Consider the following 17,875-nt stretch of genomic DNA (forward strand, 5'->3'; position numbering starts at 1 on the left):
CCACGACACCATTGTGGACCAGTACAACTCCCACTTGACGTGACCTTCGTCTACACTCAGCAATTTTCTCGAGCTGCGCTTTTCCTCTATGCGACACCTCTGTCACCACAGGCTCACAGCCTTGCAGTTTTTTGACCTTTTAATCTCACATCCGCAAGCCCACTTCAGTGTTCAGTCTCTTACAAAGAGTAGTCACGGCAGCCTGCGTGATCTGACTGGCTGACAGTTTGATATTTTTCTGCCTTGGCTCATGATTGCTGGACATTGAGGCATGGCACCATAACAGGCCTTGTGAGGGTGACACTTTCCTTCAGTACCGGCTGCACGGCTGCACAGGCGTTGAAGATGACTGAAGGATTGGTAATCACTAGTCACTTATGCTCACAGAAGAGAAAATATCGAGGAAACGGGCGCATAGCATTGAGCTACGGTGCTATTCTTCTCGGCCCTGGCGGTGTGCTCGCTTACATTCAAGCGTTGAGGATCGGGGATTAAAAGCGGCAGTGTGGAGCGTACATGCAGGCTCGGTACCTGACCCAACTTCCATCCTCCCGTGTGCCTGGTACGTAGACATGGAACTCAAGCAGCGTACAGCTAAGCCTGTGCCTTTCTCACTCAGAGTCGTTCTGATACGGCCGTCGTCGGGACTTCGGGTAACCTTCATTCGGATCTAGCGTGGGAAAAAGGGTTCCAGGACCCGGTGCAGCTCATTCAGAAGTTAAGAGAGGGCTGGGTGATCAATAGGAGAGAAGCCGACCTCCCAGAGCCTTTAACATATCGCCGAAAGTCAAGCGCTGACGTGTGCAAATCTCCATGTTATCTGATGCTATTAGTATTCCCTTCCGCACACTCGAGTTGACACCTTCGCCTTCATGACATCCTGACCGAGAGCCGCACAGACACGTATAAATAGACACGATGTGCGCACTGATGAACAAAGACCCTAGCCCTAACCCTAAGAAGGTACATGGTCGATGTTCACTTGAACCAAAGCACATACATGTCGCAATTACGTTCAAGGAGCCTGCTGCTGCTGCTTTATGCGCTCTTCGGCAGCACGCGCCCGCTTTTCCCGCTCGATCCGAGTGCGTATTTCAGGCGTCATGCTCGACTCGTCCAGCATGCCCTTCAGTATCCGCGAGGCTTGGTTTTTACCGCCTAGCACGTTGGCTCGAAGCGAGCTACACGCAGCACCTGCTGCAACAGTTGGCTGCCCCTGCGGCTCAATAGTTGTGGTATCCGAAAACGGCACTTCAGTGCCTTCCCTTGCCGCTCTTTCCCTCGCCTTCTCGCGGAGGGCAGCGCGTCGGTCTTTCACTTTGGCCGCCTTGGCATCGGCCATCTCCTCCGTCAGCGCGGATGGCACCCTGGCTCCACCAGCAGTGGTGCCGGCCCAGTTCCACCATCCCGGCTGCTCAGCCATCAGACGCCGGAATATTTCGCGCGCTGCTTTCGTACTGCAAAGATCGTACGCAGCCCGGTGAGGAGCTGACGGCTCAATATCGTCGTCATTGTTGCTTGGGAAAGGTGGAGGTAGCACCGGTCGGGTTGGGTCGGCGTGTTTCTCAACAAGAAGGAACCGCACCATATCCGGATCACCACCCTCGGCAGCCAATTGGAGTAGCGTGCTGGGAATCAAAGGCGTGCTGCTTCGTTTCGAGCCCTCTGCTTGCTGCATCCGCCACCAGCGAGGCAACAGGCTATCAACACTCATCGCTTGTCCCTCCGATGAATCGAGCACGGAGAATCCGTATTTTTCGATAAAGTTGGCGAGAGACTCCACGCGGCCCTTGACTACCATCTCGGCCAAGCGCTCGAAACGCAGTCGCTGCGATCTTTCTTGCTCAGTCAAAGCTTCTCGCTCTCTCCGCGCGGCAGACTTCACTTCCAACCTTTGTGTGGCCTTTGAACGCCTCGCTTCTTGCGCCGCCCGCTTGCGAGCGGACCGTTGTTTTTGCTCTACATCGGCGGCTTGCCTTTCTGCAACCTTCAGCTCGAGTCCTTCGGGTGAAAAGTGTGACACGCGTACCCGTGAGAGCTCAAAGAAACATCGCAGAACTTCCGCCAAATTGGGTCGTCTTGTCTGAATCGGCAGGCTGAGCAATCGGCCGTCGGTCCGCGCTGCATCAAGTGGGCTTGCCTTACCCCGGCCCTCCCACTGCCACAAGGTTCCTTTCGCAGAGCGCTTCCCAGCTCGGACCCAGACACGCTCGCTGCGCTCGATCAGCGAACGCCATCCGGGAAGATCAAGCATCTGCTTAATCTCTTCCTTCAGACTCTCCTCGCCGTACCTACGCAGCTGGGCACCCGCGCTTTTTGCAAATTTTCCACTTGCATCTTGAGCCGACTGACTTCCTCCTTGTTTGCGACGGGTAGTGTAGCGATGGAAAGTGCGATGCGCGAGAACGATGAGACTGTGTTCTTCAACAGTGCCTTTCTTCTTGGAGTGCGTTATGACAACGTGTGGGTTGAGCGCGATAACAGCTGCAGCAAAATGTCCGCCCCCCATCATCAGGACCGTCCACATGCGCAGAGGTGGATCCGCTCCTGGGTTTGAAGGCAACGCTAGAGACCTTGGATCTCCGTCTTCACTGTCGCTTGCGGCGGTGGAGAGACCACTATCGACATCTTCGTCCACAGCCTCTTCTTTGCTTTTGAGCTGTAAGTGCGGGACATAGCCTTCTCCATCGAGAATATTCATCTGCATGCTACGCCCAACATCTGCGGCATTGCCGCTCTTCAGACGTTTGCCTACCCATCCTGTTCCTTGCCCAGGCCGACGTGAAAGTCTGCCAGCGTGCATATCGCGCAAGCTTTGTTGCAGGTACCCCTGAGGAGCTTCCTCCTCTAAAAGATCTGGGAAGAGCGCACGATGGACGCCTAGCTGCATGCTCGGTAAAGCGGCATCCTGCGGCGCAGAGGGCCCTGACTCGAACCAAATGCGGGTAGAGTCGGACGAGTCAAGCGTACGCCTCGGGTCGCGATCATAGGTATCGTTCTCCGTATCGGAAGCAGATCCATTGCCATTCGTCGAAAGAGTGGCGAGAAGCCGGGCGACGGTGTCGAGGTGTTCGGCGTGTTGAAGTTCGTCTGCCTCTCCCCCAGACGCATCATCTTCTGATGCGGTATCAAGGTCTATAATGCATACGCGTCAGTATATTATTTGAAGGGAGTGCACTCCCAACGACTCTAACTTTACCTTCAGTAGCGCGCTCAAAGGCGGCCTCGGACATCACTTTATCTGCATTGCCAGACAGGCTCAGCTGAACGTTGAATCGGTGCCAATCCCCACGAAAGTGCGCCCGCTGCTCTTCAACCGAAGGGAACCTCCCTGAATGAGGGCATACATGACAAGAGGTGCCGTCTGCACCGTCCGAGCTCTCTCTCGATATCTTGCTCGACTGTCGACCCGCTGCTGCATATGAATATGTCGACACAAGTGGAGAAAGACTCTCGCAGACCTCCAGATGTTGAAGGACCCGTAGCGGGAGGTCAAATGCATACAAGGGTTTGGTCGAGAAGGAATTTGTTTGTTTTTTGCCCGCACCCGCACCAGCACCAGGAGCCGCCATCCTGTGAAGGCAGGCTGTTGCAGACAATGCCACTGAACTGGGATGCGTCACTAGGCGTTGCCAAAGCGCAGCAGGCCCTGTAGCTCGACCGCCAAAATTGAGCGCCAGCGTTGCTGTCTGCCCTGAATGTGAGTCGCAATCAGTGCTTCGGTAAGGTCTGAAAAGTGACGCTGTATGATGGCCTCAGCTGTACAAATGAAAGACTTCGAATGGCAGCAAAGAAAGTTTCGGCCTGATGATCAGGATGACTAGTGAGAGATTGAGATATTCGGGCAAAGCCAGAAATCGAGGAAATTGAATCTTTCTTGCCATTTTGTGGTGGCGGCGGCATCGCTAATTACATCATTCCTTTTTAAGCACAGCAACTCATAGTCGCCATAAGGAACTCATGCTTACCTCTCATCCATGGAATCTAGTGGTTGATCCTCACCATTTGCTCCAGACACCAGGCATTGGCTCATCTGTCAGGCGAATATCGGCGACATATTCTCGCCTTTGGTGAAACAAGCTATGCGCAGCCGCATCGCACTGAGAGACAATGGAGACTCCATCCATCGTGTTACCGACACTCCCTTTGGCGTTCACCTATCCTGGTGGCTTAGAGCCCAGCCATCTGATCGGGTACGGTCATGCAACGTCTCATCTGGTCTTAACCCATGAAAGGGAGGTTATAATTGCTCATGCTCGTGCGGATCGCATCCAATTCATCGACTCGAACAATCATGAAATCGAATCCGCTGTTTCGTTTACCAGCGCATTCGCTGAAGAGGCGTGGACAAGGTCACGCGACATGCTTGTGCGCTGTGTGGCCCTGGGGCAGCCTGAATCAATGTCCTCAGAAGTCTTAGTATGTGCGCCCCGTACGACTGCATCGGTGGTAACTTGTGTCTGATCGCATCCATCTGGCATTTTGCAGACGGTGGCCTCGCAAGGAAAACACATCGGTGTATGGCACAGCACGTCACCCGCAAAAGGTGTTCGCAGATGGACTGTCCATTCAACATGGACAGTCCCTGAGGAAGGTACAAATACGCATCCGCTGGAAGTCCTTTCGCTATCCATGCATCGTGGCAAGGTTCTTGTTGGCACCACCCATGGACTCTCCGTGTGGACCTTGAATGAAGGTTCACGTGTGTGGAAAAAGTTATGGGGCTGCAAAGCGCCTGCCGGTAAAATAATAGCTTCTGCTCTGTGGTCACCAGATGGTGCTCATTTTGCTGCATGCTTGAATCATGATCGAAGGGTCTTGATATGGGGCATGGCCACTGCCACTCAAAAGCTAGAAAAGCTCGGAATTCCGTTCGTGCTTGACCGCCTGGTCCTCCCACGCAAGATCACCTCCATCCACTGGCGTCGATCACCGACCCTGTTAACTGATGGAGCCCCCACTTCCGTCCAAAGATGTGAAGTACTTGTGGTACGAACACGTGAGGGTGTCTGCCGAATTTATTCGCCCGTCATCGATCAGCCGTCCAAATTTCGGCTGTGGGCATCTGTCGACGAAGGCTCCTTTGGCCTTTCGGAAGGTATTTCGAACGTGGAGCCGACAAAGAAGAAGCGAGGCTCAACAATCTACTTCGACGCAGGAGACCTTTCTATTGCCTGCAACGTCTCCTTACAACACATGCAGCAAGAGCTGCAGATGCTCGAGCTTGGCATCGGCACAAGTGCACATACGAATGATACCCGCACCTTTCCTGCTGTGGAAAGGGATGTGGAGCAGGAAAAACGCAAGGATCTCCTGCGGACGAGGGTCCGGCGCCTTGAGCACTTTATGCAGGACACTCCAGACATGTTCATGAGAATTCAAGAAGATGGCGAGATCGTGGTCAGGGGCACCGCCGTGAGTATGGGTGCCATTTCAGTTGCAAATAAGACTAGCTGAACGATTACAAACGCCCAGAATGTTGATCGCACACCTCCGAGTCTCGTTCAAAGTTTCACTGCTCTTAAAATACACCATCGCTCCAGCTTACTTGCAAAATGGATGGCATTAGCCCAACCACTCTCTTTCACACCTCTCATTCCAACAGGCACTGTCGCTCACTCTCACATTCCGTACCCATCGTATCCAAGTGCCGCCATGACCCTAGTATCTGAAATTGGCGCCTGCTCAACAGCATTAATCAGTCCAGAGCTTTTATTCGATGGCCACGACAGCGGACTGCGCGTCGCCTGCTCTGCCATTGAGAACAAGCCATCACGCCAGGGACATCGCAGACGCATCACTAGCCTGACAACTGCAAGGTCCGGCGAGTTGTTATCCCTAGCTGAAACTTGCAGCTCGGCTTGCGAGGTGATTCGTTGGAGCATCGACGCTTCAGGCAAACTGTGCCAGCTCACCGGGGCCGTGCAGGTCCCTCAAATGCCGATCGCACTGGCTACTTTACATGACAGTCTGGTGTGCAGCAGCTCTGATGGGATTTTCGTACACGACCGTCTGCACTCAGACAAGGTGGCCCGAGAGCACGATGCAGCCCATGTAGTCGCACTGCTTAGCATCGGCTCGCCCCACGAAGAAGGCGTGTTGGGCATTCGGAACGACGGACACTGTCTTTTCGTCAAAGAAGGTGAACATGCGAAAGCTCGTGGAATGCTGCCCATGGACCCATCCTCACGAGTTGCCTGCGCCGGATTGATTCAAGATGGTGCAACCCTTTTATGCTGCGCACTCTTGGGCAATGAGACACTCGTCGCATGGGTAAGTCTTGATACATCGGCGGCGCGGTGGGTACAACTTTCCAGTCATCAAGTTCATGGAAAAAGAGACGCAGCCATACAGATTTCTCGAAATGGAAAAGTGGCACTGACCGGAATTGACACGAAAACTGGAGCAAACGTGCTGCTCATCTGGGATTCCAAGAGCAGCGAGTTCTCTGATGGCATGGAGCACTGCGAGACTATGAAAGCTCCAGTTATCTCCTTGTCGTGGAACGCTGAATGCACAGTGCTGGCGCTCGCTCTCGACACCCATATCGAAATCTTGACTGCATCTCGCTGGCGTTACGATAGCGATCGCGGGAGCAGGGTCTTGAACGGCTGGCAGCGGATCGGGAAACTGCATTGCCATGCTTGGTGCCCGCGCATAGATAGCCTCTCGTTCGCAAAGGCCGACTACATTTGCGTAGCGTCTGCCAACATCATTCGAAGTTTCTCTCCAATTTCGACAGATGGTCACCGGCAGCGTGCACATCTACAAGAGCTTGCGGCTCGCACCAATGGGCCGGTCCGCCAGTATCATCCAGACTTTCTACAACAATGCCTTCTTTGGGGGTACGTCGACGTCGCCAAAACCATCATACTCCACTTGCACTCGGCGCTCAGACATACGACGGCGGGAGACGTATTTTCTGTTCAAGAAGTAGACCTTCTCGCCTACCGAAAGGGGGAACAAGACTTCACGGGCACCAGCGAATCGAAGAGTTCGGCCTATATGGCGCACAACTCACTTTTCGCGAATGTGGACCAGCAGGACAGCCACTCGAGCGACTTAACGGAGGCTCACATCGAAGATCTTCAAGACCGGCTACCCTCGTCATTGCTCAGCGACCTGGACGGTTCAGAGCAAATAAACCTAAAACGAATGGCCCGAGTCACGCTCGAAGTCGACGAGCAGAAAGGTGCACTCGACAGCAGCGGGGTGCGATACTTGGTTGCGCTGCGAGATTTTGCTGCACGAGCGGGTACAGACATTCCAGGAGAGCATTATCTCGATCATCGCGATATTCTATGGGCTTTCCACAGTGAGACTCAAGAAATGATCGTCAGTGCAGTCGATTCGCTCTTCCAGGGCAAGGTGACATGGCCAGCAGCGAAGGCAACTGGTCTCTTCATGTGGCTTGGATCGCAGGACTCGCTGCGATCACAGGCGGAGAATGTGGCTAGAAGTCAGTTTATGGCAGGCGAAGACAGAGATCCGGTCTCGTGCTCGCTGCTCTATTTTGCGCTGGGCAAGCAAAAGCTTGTGCACAGCCTGTGGAGGCAAGCTGTCTGGCACCCGGAGCAGAGGAAGATGATCGCTTTTCTGGCAAATAACTTTACGGAAGACCGATGGAAAGCAGCAGCACTCAAGAATGCATTTGTGCTGCTGAGCCAGCGTCGATTCGGTAAGTTCTGACGGAGCGCTGAGGACAGGCGCTTCGCCCGCAATGCTGATACGGATTGCTTCGGAGGATAGAGTTTGCAGCGACATTTTTCATGCTTGCGGACAGCCTCAAAGATGCAGTGAACGTATGTGTGCGTTATCTTAACGACGTGCAGCTCGCCATCGCTCTCTGTCGCATTCGCGAGGGACGCAGTGACGGGCCCATCCTTTTGGAGCTTTTGAAGGACCGCGTGCTTCCCTTAGCATTCGAAACAGGCAATCGCTGCCTTGCGAGTTGGGCTTTCTGGATGCTAAATCGAAGGGACCTCGCTGTACAAGTGATTGTCACGCCTTTCCCCGAGCTGCTCGCAGACGCCGAGGTCGCTCAGTTGATGGGAACTGTGGAGCACTGTGCTTTTGGATACTACGGCGACGCCTCGCTGGCTCTTTTGCTTGCTGACCTGAAAGGCAAAACTGCGCAAACGGCTCTCGGACTTGCAAGAATACCCGTCGACCAAGAATGGCGCTTTGTTCTGTATGCGAACCATGTGCTCGGCAGGCTAGGTGGGCTTCAGATAACTTACTTCGCGCACACGCGGTCTTATAAAGAAAATCACTGACTCGGGAGCTTTTACAGGCTGTCACATGTTAGGTCTCTTGCTGCTCAGAGATTGGGTCTTTGACCGACCCGACATTAGCCATATTGTCAAAGAGCCGTCGACAAATTCAAAGCTGATGTCACGCCGTCGCTCAAGCCTGCTTGTCAATGAAATCGGCGACAGTGCGGCTGTGCTTGGATCCAAATCAGCATCAGCAGCTGTTACAACAGCTCAAGTGGAGAAAAGTAAGAAGGGATCCATGAATGCGCTGTTCGACGAGCCGGAAGAGGCACCAATTCACCTCACGGCGGCAACGAACCCATTACCCGCCAAATCAGCAGCGCTCGCCTCTGATGCTGCTGCTACAGGCGGAGAAGGCGCGCCCAAACCTAAGGGGTTTGCAAATCTTATGAAGGCGGCTGCGAATGATCAGCAACACCAGGCTGCACAGTCCTTCGACTTTGGCAGCTTTGATTTCTGAATCGCAGGTGGCCAAGGACATGTCCGACGGTCGCGGCAGACGCAACCATTGTAGCATCATCCGCACGTGGCATGTACTCGATCCTCGCACATACAAGCTCACCGGCTTTTCTAGCCAAGAATGAAAAGAAGTAGTGCCCAGCAGCGAGGCAGCGTGGTACGTGCTGAGCACAGATCGACGACCGTCAAAACTTGACGAAATGTGCAGATGTGGGTGGGTCCAACTGACGAGGAGCCGCTGGTCAAAGGTGCGTTTGAGCGTTGTGAGACTTGGTCGATAGCCCTTTATTCCTTCTGTAGGGCTAGGGTTGCATCTTTCCGATTCCGTGCCTTGGCTCGCGCAGTTTTCTCTGGCCGCAGCCTCAAGTCGCACCGCTGCAGCCGCCGCCACATGACCGAACCCCGCAGAAAATGACCAGGAGGGAAATGTGTGTGAGAGACCTCGGTGAGGGAGGAGCAAGAGGACCAAGCCGCAAGCAATGTATAGATCATCTCACCTTGCAGCATACGGGAGCTGTCCTTCTCTACTGGGATGCTCTGGTAAAATTTCGAGGCGCGTCCAGCGTCCAGCTTGGTACCCTCGTTGCTGCATATACCTCAGAAGTTGTGCTTGTCCCCAGGGCAATGGCGCCATTTGCCCATGGCAGCAAAGTCACCGCCGATACCCCCTGTGGCCCACAGAGCGCAGCGTCGCCGGTAGAAGCCAAGCTTGCTGATTTGTCCTGCTGCACAGGAAAGAGTGTGTACGCAAGTCGGAAGTTGCTTACACCGAGCAAGACTGGGGCTTCCGCACTGATATACGCATGATAATCGGCCAGTGCAGCGGGTGCAACGCCTGTTACTCGTTGCTCTAAGGGGTGCCGTCAGGGCAGTCGGGTCATCTAATCCAAGCACTAGTTCGCGATGGAGCTCTGCTGTTGATACCAAGTGGTCAATGATACCAAGCCACGACTGAGATATAAAGACACATCCTGCTCCTACAAATACAAGGTCATCAATTACAAGCACCCACGACATGAGCGCTGGCCGTTCTCTTACTGCCAAGTGGGATCTCGCAGCTGCTCCATCTGCCGGTCCAGGCCCAGCAACATCTTCATCCAATGGGACACCTTCCAAGCATCAGCAGCAGGTGCAACCCACCAGCGCGGCACTTACGCCCGTAGCACGCTCGCTTACCGCTCGCTTCACCAAAGCGCCGGTCAGCAGGCCTCTCGCTTCTTCACTATCTCTTTCCGCCCCACTGAAACCAGCCGCATCACTTTCCACGACTGCCCAGAATTCGATCCCAGTGACACCTGAAACGTCATTACTTTCCGTCCAGCAGGTAACTTCGCTTGCTGGGCCAGGTCAAGCTCCAGCCTCAACAGTAACCGACGCGTCATCAGCGGCGGCCCAGAGAGAGCCGTCCCCACCTCGTCAAGCGCCCGAAGCTGCCATTATTTCGATTGCAGTAGCAGGCCGGTCCGAGAGCGTAGCAGAGCAAGCTGCCTACCTTGAAGGTGGCCAGGAAGCAGCTTATAAAGGGATAGCGTCATCGAAGCTCGAAGTGGTTCAGACAGCAGAGGTTGGCGCTTTCGCTTCGAGAGCGAAGAATACGCCAAAGGGGGCCTTGCTGTCAAACCAAGAGCCAGAATCAGGGCCCGAGGTCGCCGAAAGCCTGGAGTCGGAGGGGAAGGAAGCAAACGCGGAAGAAAGGAGCTCACGATTTCACATTGGAGTTGAGGACGAAGGAAGTGAATCAACTGAGGATCCTTCGCCAATAGCCACTGATGACCGCTGCATAGCAGCCGCATCCCTCGTCAGTGCTACAGCAGGCACCAAGAGCGAAGGGACAGAGACCGAGCTTGACGCAGCGTCACATTCAGAGCAGGAGCAGGACGAGCACTTAGTCGCAAAGCAGGTCGCGCAGGAGACACCGGGGAATCAGCCTGGATCTTCCTCGCAAGTGAACAACCCTGCAATCGTCCACACTATCAACCGCAGACCCGAAGCTCTTTCCTTCTCTGTGGCCTCAAAAGCGCAGGGGTATCCGCCTATTTCGCCTACATCCAACGCCCAATCTACTGCTGCCGAGGCATTCTACTCTCCACAGACACAGGAAGTCCCACTGGTAGATTCAGCAGAAGCATCACCTGTCAATGCGACGGGTAAGCTCCCAGATTCTATATCAAGCATATCTTCATCTGCACCAGTTTATACAGCGCTCGCATCACCAAGAGATAGCGCTAGCGAGCAGCAGGAGTCATCTTTGCCAGTCGAGCTCAAAGACGAAGACGCTTTTTCGGTTGACTCACATTTTTCCACGAGCAGCAGCGCCGTATCGATTTTTTCCAGTGCCGCGTCCTCAGGGGCGAAGCACAGTCTTGGCTTCAGCCTCGACGCTGGGGACAAACCCACGCTCGGGGGGTCCGGGGCTGTCTTTGAGGATTTTCCAAAGCCACTATTCCCCACGCGTTCAGCAGCGGACGCTTCGGCAAGAGCAAAAGCACCGAACGTTGCGGATAGCCGACAAGAAGCGGAATCTGGACCCACAGCAGACGGAAGTGAAGTGAAAGAAGGCGAAAGCCAACAACAACAAGACTTAGAAGAAGAAGGTATCTCAGACGAGCATTCGGATGCTGGTACTGAAGTAGGGACGATCGACTCATTCGAATCCTCAAGAGACTACGAAGATCCGTTTGCGCTTCCTGCTCCAAGTTCTAAGGCTGCCTCCAACGCCAGTGGGCCGACCATTTTGCGGCTCTTCGAACACGAGTACGTTAGTCCAAACGTAGACTACGTAAACAAGAAACAGACAAGCTTCACGCTCGTCGTGCCACGTTCCAACATCCAGAAACCAGAGATATCTTCGATCATAGGTTCTGCTGGAGGCATCGGCCCAGACTTGCTCTTCTCTTCAAACAGCTCTCTGAGCCCAGGCCAAAAACCTCCGTTTGCGTCTGTGCTCAGAAGACGCCACCGCAAGCCCTCCGCATCTTCTGCTCGCGACAGGGTCAACGGATTTGACCATCTGTTGGAAACGGCTGCCGGAGCTGGAGCTGGGGGCGGGTCACGCTCAGCTCAGCAAGCACAGCCGCAAGGGAAGGACTTGAGCCAAGGACAGGAGCAAGAACAGAGCATGGAATCATATCTAATGGTAAAGGGAATCGAGGAAGAAGCGTCGGAGAATTTGGAAACGGAGATAACACTGCTGAAAGCGCCCTCCTCGGACGCGAATCCAGGCTCCGGCCGTGCAACACCAACATTGCCGAAGCTTGCGTTGCCAGCAGGAGACACATCATTATCATCACCGAAAATGAGTTCCAACTACAGCGGCAGTGACGTCAGCGAGTGGCAATCTTCGACCGAAGCGGTGCTTCGCGCAAGCATGTCTTCGCCACCACCACCAGCCCGGCCACCCAGGCATGCAGCCCGGCCGCCGATAGTCATCGATGATTCACACTCGCCACAGGGCTCCATGATCAGCCTGATCAAAGGTGACGGTGCGACACCAGAGCCGAGCGAAAGCAATTACAGTGATGATGGAAGCGAGGACGAGAGTGAGATTTGGCGAGGGACGAACGTTTCTACTGACAAGAGTCCCTTGACACCCGCTGGAAAAGGAGGCAATCAAGAAGCCGAAGATGATCGCGAAGCAGAGCAGCAGCGTATGGAGCTTGCTGCGTGGGAGGCCGCGATCGTGCGCCAGACGGAAGAGGTTAACAGGCACAAAGAGGAGGTGAGGAAGCGACACCCTAGTGTCGTGTGGGCCGATCAGGTGGACTCGTCGGGCGGGGTGGGAAGTATCAAGAAGCGCACAGCTTCGTCCAGTCTGGATTTCAATCCAATGGCGGCGCTGCCCCAGCAACAGGTTACTGCCAGGAGCACGCTCGATGCACTCAAATCAAATGGCGGCATGCCCAAGCCGATCATCTGTGGACTGCCAGCATCCAGCAGCGGAGGCTTTAGGCTCTCCATTGCAACGCTCGAAACCCCATCCGAAGACTTCAACCCCCGCGCCAAGAATCCGATTCTGCTCTCAAGCCCAATCGCATCTCTTCCAAGCCAATCGCCGAGCAATGACTACGCTCGTAATGCAGACCTTTCAAAGGAACGCCTGGAATCAGCCATCGCTTTGCTACCGCCTCGACCTAACGGAAAGCCTCCGCTGTCCGAGCCTTTGACGGCTGCGCCCATGATGACCTCGGGTTCTTTTAGCGGAACAGATGAATTGAAGTCGATAACACCCACGGAAGGCAAAGGGCAAAAGCGACGTTCCGGCATGATTGACTACAGCGCGAAGAGAACCTCGGCACGGCGCCAGGCTATTGCGGAAGATGAGGAGGATGCCGAGGAAGCAGTTCTGTCGCTGGGACTTTCAACCGAGTCTGTTGAGACTTCTGCGTACGTGTCGGATACGCCCGAGGTGCAACACCAGCCGAGTCTTCGACGACAATCGAGCTTATCCAATGCGAATTCGCCACCACTGGACAGTGAACTCAGCAACCGAAACAGCGTTATTTCGCTGTCGAACACGGGCGTTCTAAATTCATTTACGCGTCGCACTTCACTGCTCTTGAACACGCCGCCACCCAATGAACCACTCCCTCCTCGACCACATTCAACTCAATTCTCCCCAAAGCCAATTCTGCTTGGATTTGAAGAGCGCGCTACATCACCACCGCCTCACGCACAAGAGACCGCACGGCCGGCTTCGCCACCGACATCTTATACAACATCGTATACACCGACATCGAACCGACGACACTCCTCGAGTGATTCGCCTGCCGGGATGCCCAAGATGAGCATAGCAATGCCCATGCTGGTCGCGGACAGTCCTACCGTGTATCCGACCATCAGTCCAGAGTTTGTGGGCGGGCCACGATCGCCCTCGCCTCGGCCATTCCAAACATTGCAGTCAATCAGTGGTATGAGAGACTCGAGCGCCGGGAGCATCAGGAGTGCGCAGTCAGTCGCATCAAAGGAACATGCGCGCGTCGGCTCTCCCAGTCTGCGCAGCGTGAAGAGCAAGGATTCTGCGCCGTCGCATCCAAAAGCAACCAAAACATCGATCTTAGCAAGTATATCCGGCGCTAGCAAAGTTCTCGCCGGCAAAACGGGCGTGGAGCCTTTGACAAGGAGCAAGTCCAAAAGGACACGTCATCAAGGCTCAGTTAGTTACGCCTTCAACGCGCTGCATCGATCACCGGCAGACCACACACGCCCGATCCCTTCGCGCACCCTGACCATAGCTGCATCGCGCAGAGAACAAATGGCGAACATGTTTGATTCGCTCGCTGAATCATCTGCCATGTCCTCAGCTGGATCGACAGGCACAGCCACTACGCCGCCAGCTTTGGCAGACCAGCCCCCGAGCTACCCCACAAAGCGACCTCAAAGTGCTGATGTTACCTCGTCATTTGCCAACGGTTTGGCAGAGTGGTCCCAGTCCCTGCCTGCTCTTGCGGACGTGTTAGCCGAAACGAGTCGGACCCTGTCTATAGCATCGATGGACCCTGCGGGCATCATCTCGAATCGGACGATCCCTATCGAGAAGGCGCAACTACCAGCGTTGCGTTCTCAAAGTGACAGTGACATATCGCAGGGTACGGCTTGCCGTACCCGCCGAGGCTTTGTCAAGGAGGAAGACATATCAATCGAGACAATCCCAGAAGAAGCGCCGGAAGTGGACATTACCCCATCCAAGCTCAAAACCTTGCGGCTGCGCAAGGCCGAGCTCGATGAGTGGGTCAAAACCTCAACTTGGGACGACTTGCTCATCATCCGCTACCTACACGCATTTGGAAAGGTGAGCCCGATAGGCTGTCCCTCTGTTTCGCGTTGCCAAGGCTGACTGAAAGGACTTGCTAAAGGACCTCAAGCGGGTGAAGGCAATAAAAGTGCTGGACCCAGCAGAGATCAAGGGCTCCGCCTTCCCAGCAGCAGACGAGTGGAAACACATCAAGCCCAATGGCACCGTACCATTCATTCGCATGGGGTACTACTTGGCCTCCCTCACGGCATTTGCGACCACCATCTTCTCGAGCACGCCTGTTCGTCTTGACCGACCCGACACTGAGCCTTCTGCCACTGCCTCCCTTGAGAGCGAAAGAGTGGTTCAGCGTGACGGAACGGACACGCATGAACGACTCTACATCACGGCTTTCCCGATTTATAGAGGCATCGTGGGCGGCATTTGTGACCTCTCCATGTGGAAGAGCAAGAAAAGGACGTTTGTCGTTATGAGCGTGAGTATGCGTCTTGCACTTGAAGCTTTTTCTAGACTCATCCAGTAAACGAAGCATCCCCCTTTCGCGATGTCCAGGCCTACTTCATATTGTGGAGATTTCAACTCTTGTCGTACGCCGCAATTGTTGTGCCGTTGCTCTGGCTCCTCAAGATGCGCGACCACCCACCTGCTCCAGAGCTCCTTCGACACTCGATGCTCACAAGGGCGCATCGACTCTTGCTCGCCAAACAAACTGCGGTGCTGTCAGAGAGCAAGCAGGCTAAACCTTTGACCCCAGACGCTGCCACCAGTCACGGGGCAACAGCTGTTCAAGTGGGGGCGGATGAACTCGCAGCCATGCATGAGCGGGCTAAAAATTTAGCGCTCTGGAGATCTCCTCCCTCCACCTTGCGGGTCTTCGCCTGGTTGACGATGGGATTGATTGCCCTTGCAAGCATCGACCGTGACACCCTCTCTTACTTTTCGGGCTTGGCTTTCGGCATTTGGTTCTTCTTCTTGTCGGCCTTTTGGACGCGATTCCCGTGGCTTTGCCCTATCCCCGGGCTTTTGAGCAACTTTCGGGACACACCGAATGACGACGAATGCGCCATGGAAGCCATTAGGACACGCGCCTCGGCGGGAAAACCAGTTCTCGACGATGCGATTATGCTGCTGACTTTGCGTCAGCTCGGTGAGGACGACTTCCGGAATCCAACGGATGGTCGTGAGTGCATAAATGCTTCCTCGTTATTATTTTGACTTGGCTTCTGACACTCTATAATGTATAGAGTATTGTGGCATCTTCCAGTCGCAGGAGGGATACCTCGTTATCTCGTCGCATCGAATCCTGTTCCAAGCGGTAGACTCCGAAATGATTTTGCAAGAAGTGCAACTGGAACGGATTACATCACTTGCCAAGGTCAACACTATTGGCCAGATGATCTCGGGAAAAGTAGATGGCGACATTGAAGGAGTTGTGCAGAGACCCATCAATGGATTGCAGATCGGAGTCAAGGGACAAAAGGTGCAAATCTTTTGCTCGCGGATCACGAACATGGCACTGACTCTCATGTGCACTCGCAGGAGCCACTCAACTTTATTAATTTGTACAACCGTGATGAGGCCTTCAATCGCATCTTGGCGATTTCGCCGATCCATTGGCAAGCCTGTTAGGGTTTGAGAAAGCGATATCTAGCATTCAATACCACCAAAAACACGTCAGGACTAGTGAGGAGAAAATACAGTGGCAGGAGCACACAGTCAAGTGCAGTTTCTAGTTGTATTATTGAACATGTACCGAGGCAACTTATCACCAGCCGCGCGAATGTAAACGTTGCCTGTTGGCCCTTCGATAGCCGAGGGATTGTCTGTCGCGACAAAACCTTGGTCAAGCTTCTCTTGCTTCATCTGGGCAACGAGCTGTAACAAGTCCACCACGGCCTGCGGGTCGGTTTGGAAGTGCATCACGAGACGCTGTGTACGCACATACAGCGGATCTGACAGACGCTCGGCGCGCTCGGTGAGCTCCGCAGGATGGATTCCAACGGATTGTGTGTCGATGAAGAGCTGGACAGAACCAGGCACTGCACTAAGCGAAGTAATACAAATCAAATGGCCACTTTATACTCACCATCCCGGTTTCCGCAGGTGTGATGATTCTTACGCCGAGCTTCTCAAGCTCGGCCTGTGCGTACCGCGCAAGCTCGTGCGTCGCTTTGAGCTTCGGTAAGCTGGTCTCAACTGCTAGCTTTGCCGCTGCAGCGAGCGGCCCAGTTTGTCTCTGACCGGCTCCGAAAATCTTGCGGAAGTGCCTGGCTTTTCGAATAAACTTTGCTGGACCGGCGAGAATAGATCCTACGGGTGCACCAAGACCTTTGGAGAAGCACATGTTCACTGTATCGAATGGCTTGCAGAGAGTATGGATGGGCGTGTCTGTTTCGGCTGCAACATTCCACAGACGTGCGCCGTCGACGTGCATCTGAATGCCAAGGTGGTGGGCCTCATTGGCGATGCGAACGATCTCCTCTTGCGGAAAAATGGTGCCGTTCAGCGTGTTCTCCAGGCAAATCAGGCGTGTCGGGGCAGAATGCACCTCTTCCTCGGCGAGCACCAGCCGTGGTTCAATGTCCTCCCATGTGAGGTGATGCTTGTTGCTCGGTGTGATGGGAATCATATGTGCTCCAGAGTGGAATGCGGCTCCGCCTGACTCGTATGTATTAATATGGGAGCGAACGTCGCACACAATGGAGTACGGCGGTTGATGGAGATGGGTGCGAATAGCGAGCTGGTTCGACAATGTGCCTGTGGCAACAAAAAGTGCGGCTTCTTTACCCGTAAGCGCAGCAATCTGGGCCTCAAAGGCAGTTGTCGTCGCATCTTCTTCATACACGTCGTCCCCACGGCTGGCATTAGCCATCACTATAAACATGTCATCCGTGGGAATGGTCAGCGTATCGGAGCGAAAGTCTCGACTGACACGGTGAAGCATGGCAACATTGTCGTGTTTGTCCACCACGGCCTCCGGCCCTTTCGAGAGACTTTGCGTTCGCGTCGGAGGCGGCAGCTTGAAATCTGAAGCAGTTATGGACGATGGCGCTGACGGAGGCGCTGCGATGGTGAAGACTGTCATCTTGGGGAAGAGCCGTCGTGACACAGGCCGAGGGATAGGTCGGATTGTGAGATGCAGGGACCATGCACGCGTTGCCATGTGCGCCAGCCGTTCGGTTGATCGTGTTGCAAATTAAGCGGGTAGCTTTTGTTCTATCTTTTCCTCGCAGATAAGTTGCTTCAATGGCAAACGATGTCTAGAAGAGAGTGTTGCATGCGATCAATTCAAGGTGGGAAGAAAATCATGATGATGATGATGAATGACTGATCCGTACATGAGGAGTTCAGGATACAGACACGATTAATCAGAGCGCCTTGATGTTTC

The 17,875-nt window shown here is 54.3% G+C and overlaps 4 protein-coding genes across 4 annotated transcripts; 2 read left to right on the plus strand and 2 right to left on the minus strand.

Annotated features, from left to right (window-relative positions):
• Window positions 1-837: 837 nt before the first annotated feature.
• K437DRAFT_250949 (uncharacterized protein) lies at window positions 838-3,799 on the minus strand. Its single transcript, XM_013385435.1, has 2 exons — window positions 3,200-3,799; window positions 838-3,135 (listed from the first exon to the last, which is right to left on the minus strand). The coding sequence occupies exons 1-2, from the start codon at window positions 3,570-3,572 to the stop codon at window positions 1,016-1,018; spliced, it is 2,493 nt and encodes an 830-aa protein (XP_013240889.1). The 5' UTR covers window positions 3,573-3,799; the 3' UTR covers window positions 838-1,015.
• A 178-nt stretch (window positions 3,800-3,977) lies between these two features.
• Window positions 3,978-8,932, plus strand: K437DRAFT_250952 (uncharacterized protein). The gene is made up of 5 exons (XM_013385436.1): window positions 3,978-4,419; window positions 4,489-5,415; window positions 5,476-7,678; window positions 7,750-8,220; window positions 8,294-8,932. The coding sequence occupies exons 1-5, from the start codon at window positions 4,111-4,113 to the stop codon at window positions 8,734-8,736; spliced, it is 4,353 nt and encodes a 1,450-aa protein (XP_013240890.1). The 5' UTR covers window positions 3,978-4,110; the 3' UTR covers window positions 8,737-8,932.
• Window positions 8,933-9,646: 714 nt separating this feature from the next.
• K437DRAFT_18513 (uncharacterized protein) lies at window positions 9,647-15,278 on the plus strand. Its single transcript, XM_013385434.1, has 4 exons — window positions 9,647-9,933; window positions 10,012-14,523; window positions 14,588-14,962; window positions 15,017-15,278. Exons 1-4 carry the CDS (start codon window positions 9,751-9,753, stop codon window positions 15,233-15,235), a joined length of 5,289 nt encoding a protein of 1,762 aa, XP_013240888.1. The 5' UTR covers window positions 9,647-9,750; the 3' UTR covers window positions 15,236-15,278.
• An 863-nt stretch (window positions 15,279-16,141) lies between these two features.
• Window positions 16,142-17,815, minus strand: K437DRAFT_259207 (uncharacterized protein). Its single transcript, XM_013385437.1, has 2 exons — window positions 16,574-17,815; window positions 16,142-16,509 (listed from the first exon to the last, which is right to left on the minus strand). The coding sequence occupies exons 1-2, from the start codon at window positions 17,570-17,572 to the stop codon at window positions 16,204-16,206; spliced, it is 1,305 nt and encodes a 434-aa protein (XP_013240891.1). The 5' UTR covers window positions 17,573-17,815; the 3' UTR covers window positions 16,142-16,203.
• Window positions 17,816-17,875: the final 60 nt, after the last annotated feature.

The sequence above is a fragment of the Tilletiaria anomala genome (genome assembly GCF_000711695.1).
Source record: "Tilletiaria anomala UBC 951 chromosome Unknown K437scaffold_110, whole genome shotgun sequence".
Taxonomy (NCBI): domain Eukaryota; kingdom Fungi; phylum Basidiomycota; class Exobasidiomycetes; order Georgefischeriales; family Tilletiariaceae; genus Tilletiaria; species Tilletiaria anomala.

Coding starts and splice junctions, on each gene's coding strand:
- K437DRAFT_250949 (XM_013385435.1), bottom strand. CDS start 3,572: ATGGCGGCTCCTGGTGCTGGTGCGGGTGCGGGCAAAAAACAAACAAAT. Junction 3,136..3,199: donor CTTTGAGCGCGCTACTGAAG/GTAAAGTTAGAG, acceptor TATGCATTATAG/ACCTTGATACCGCATCAGAA.
- K437DRAFT_250952 (XM_013385436.1), top strand. CDS start 4,111: ATGGAGACTCCATCCATCGTGTTACCGACACTCCCTTTGGCGTTCACC. Junction 4,420..4,488: donor CAATGTCCTCAGAAGTCTTA/GTATGTGCGCCC, acceptor GGCATTTTGCAG/ACGGTGGCCTCGCAAGGAAA. Junction 7,679..7,749: donor GCTGAGCCAGCGTCGATTCG/GTAAGTTCTGAC, acceptor TTCGGAGGATAG/AGTTTGCAGCGACATTTTTC.
- K437DRAFT_18513 (XM_013385434.1), top strand. CDS start 9,751: ATGAGCGCTGGCCGTTCTCTTACTGCCAAGTGGGATCTCGCAGCTGCT. Junction 14,524..14,587: donor ACCTACACGCATTTGGAAAG/GTGAGCCCGATA, acceptor GACTTGCTAAAG/GACCTCAAGCGGGTGAAGGC. Junction 14,963..15,016: donor GGACGTTTGTCGTTATGAGC/GTGAGTATGCGT, acceptor CAGTAAACGAAG/CATCCCCCTTTCGCGATGTC.
- K437DRAFT_259207 (XM_013385437.1), bottom strand. CDS start 17,572: ATGACAGTCTTCACCATCGCAGCGCCTCCGTCAGCGCCATCGTCCATA. Junction 16,510..16,573: donor CACCTGCGGAAACCGGGATG/GTGAGTATAAAG, acceptor GGTTCTGTCCAG/CTCTTCATCGACACACAATC.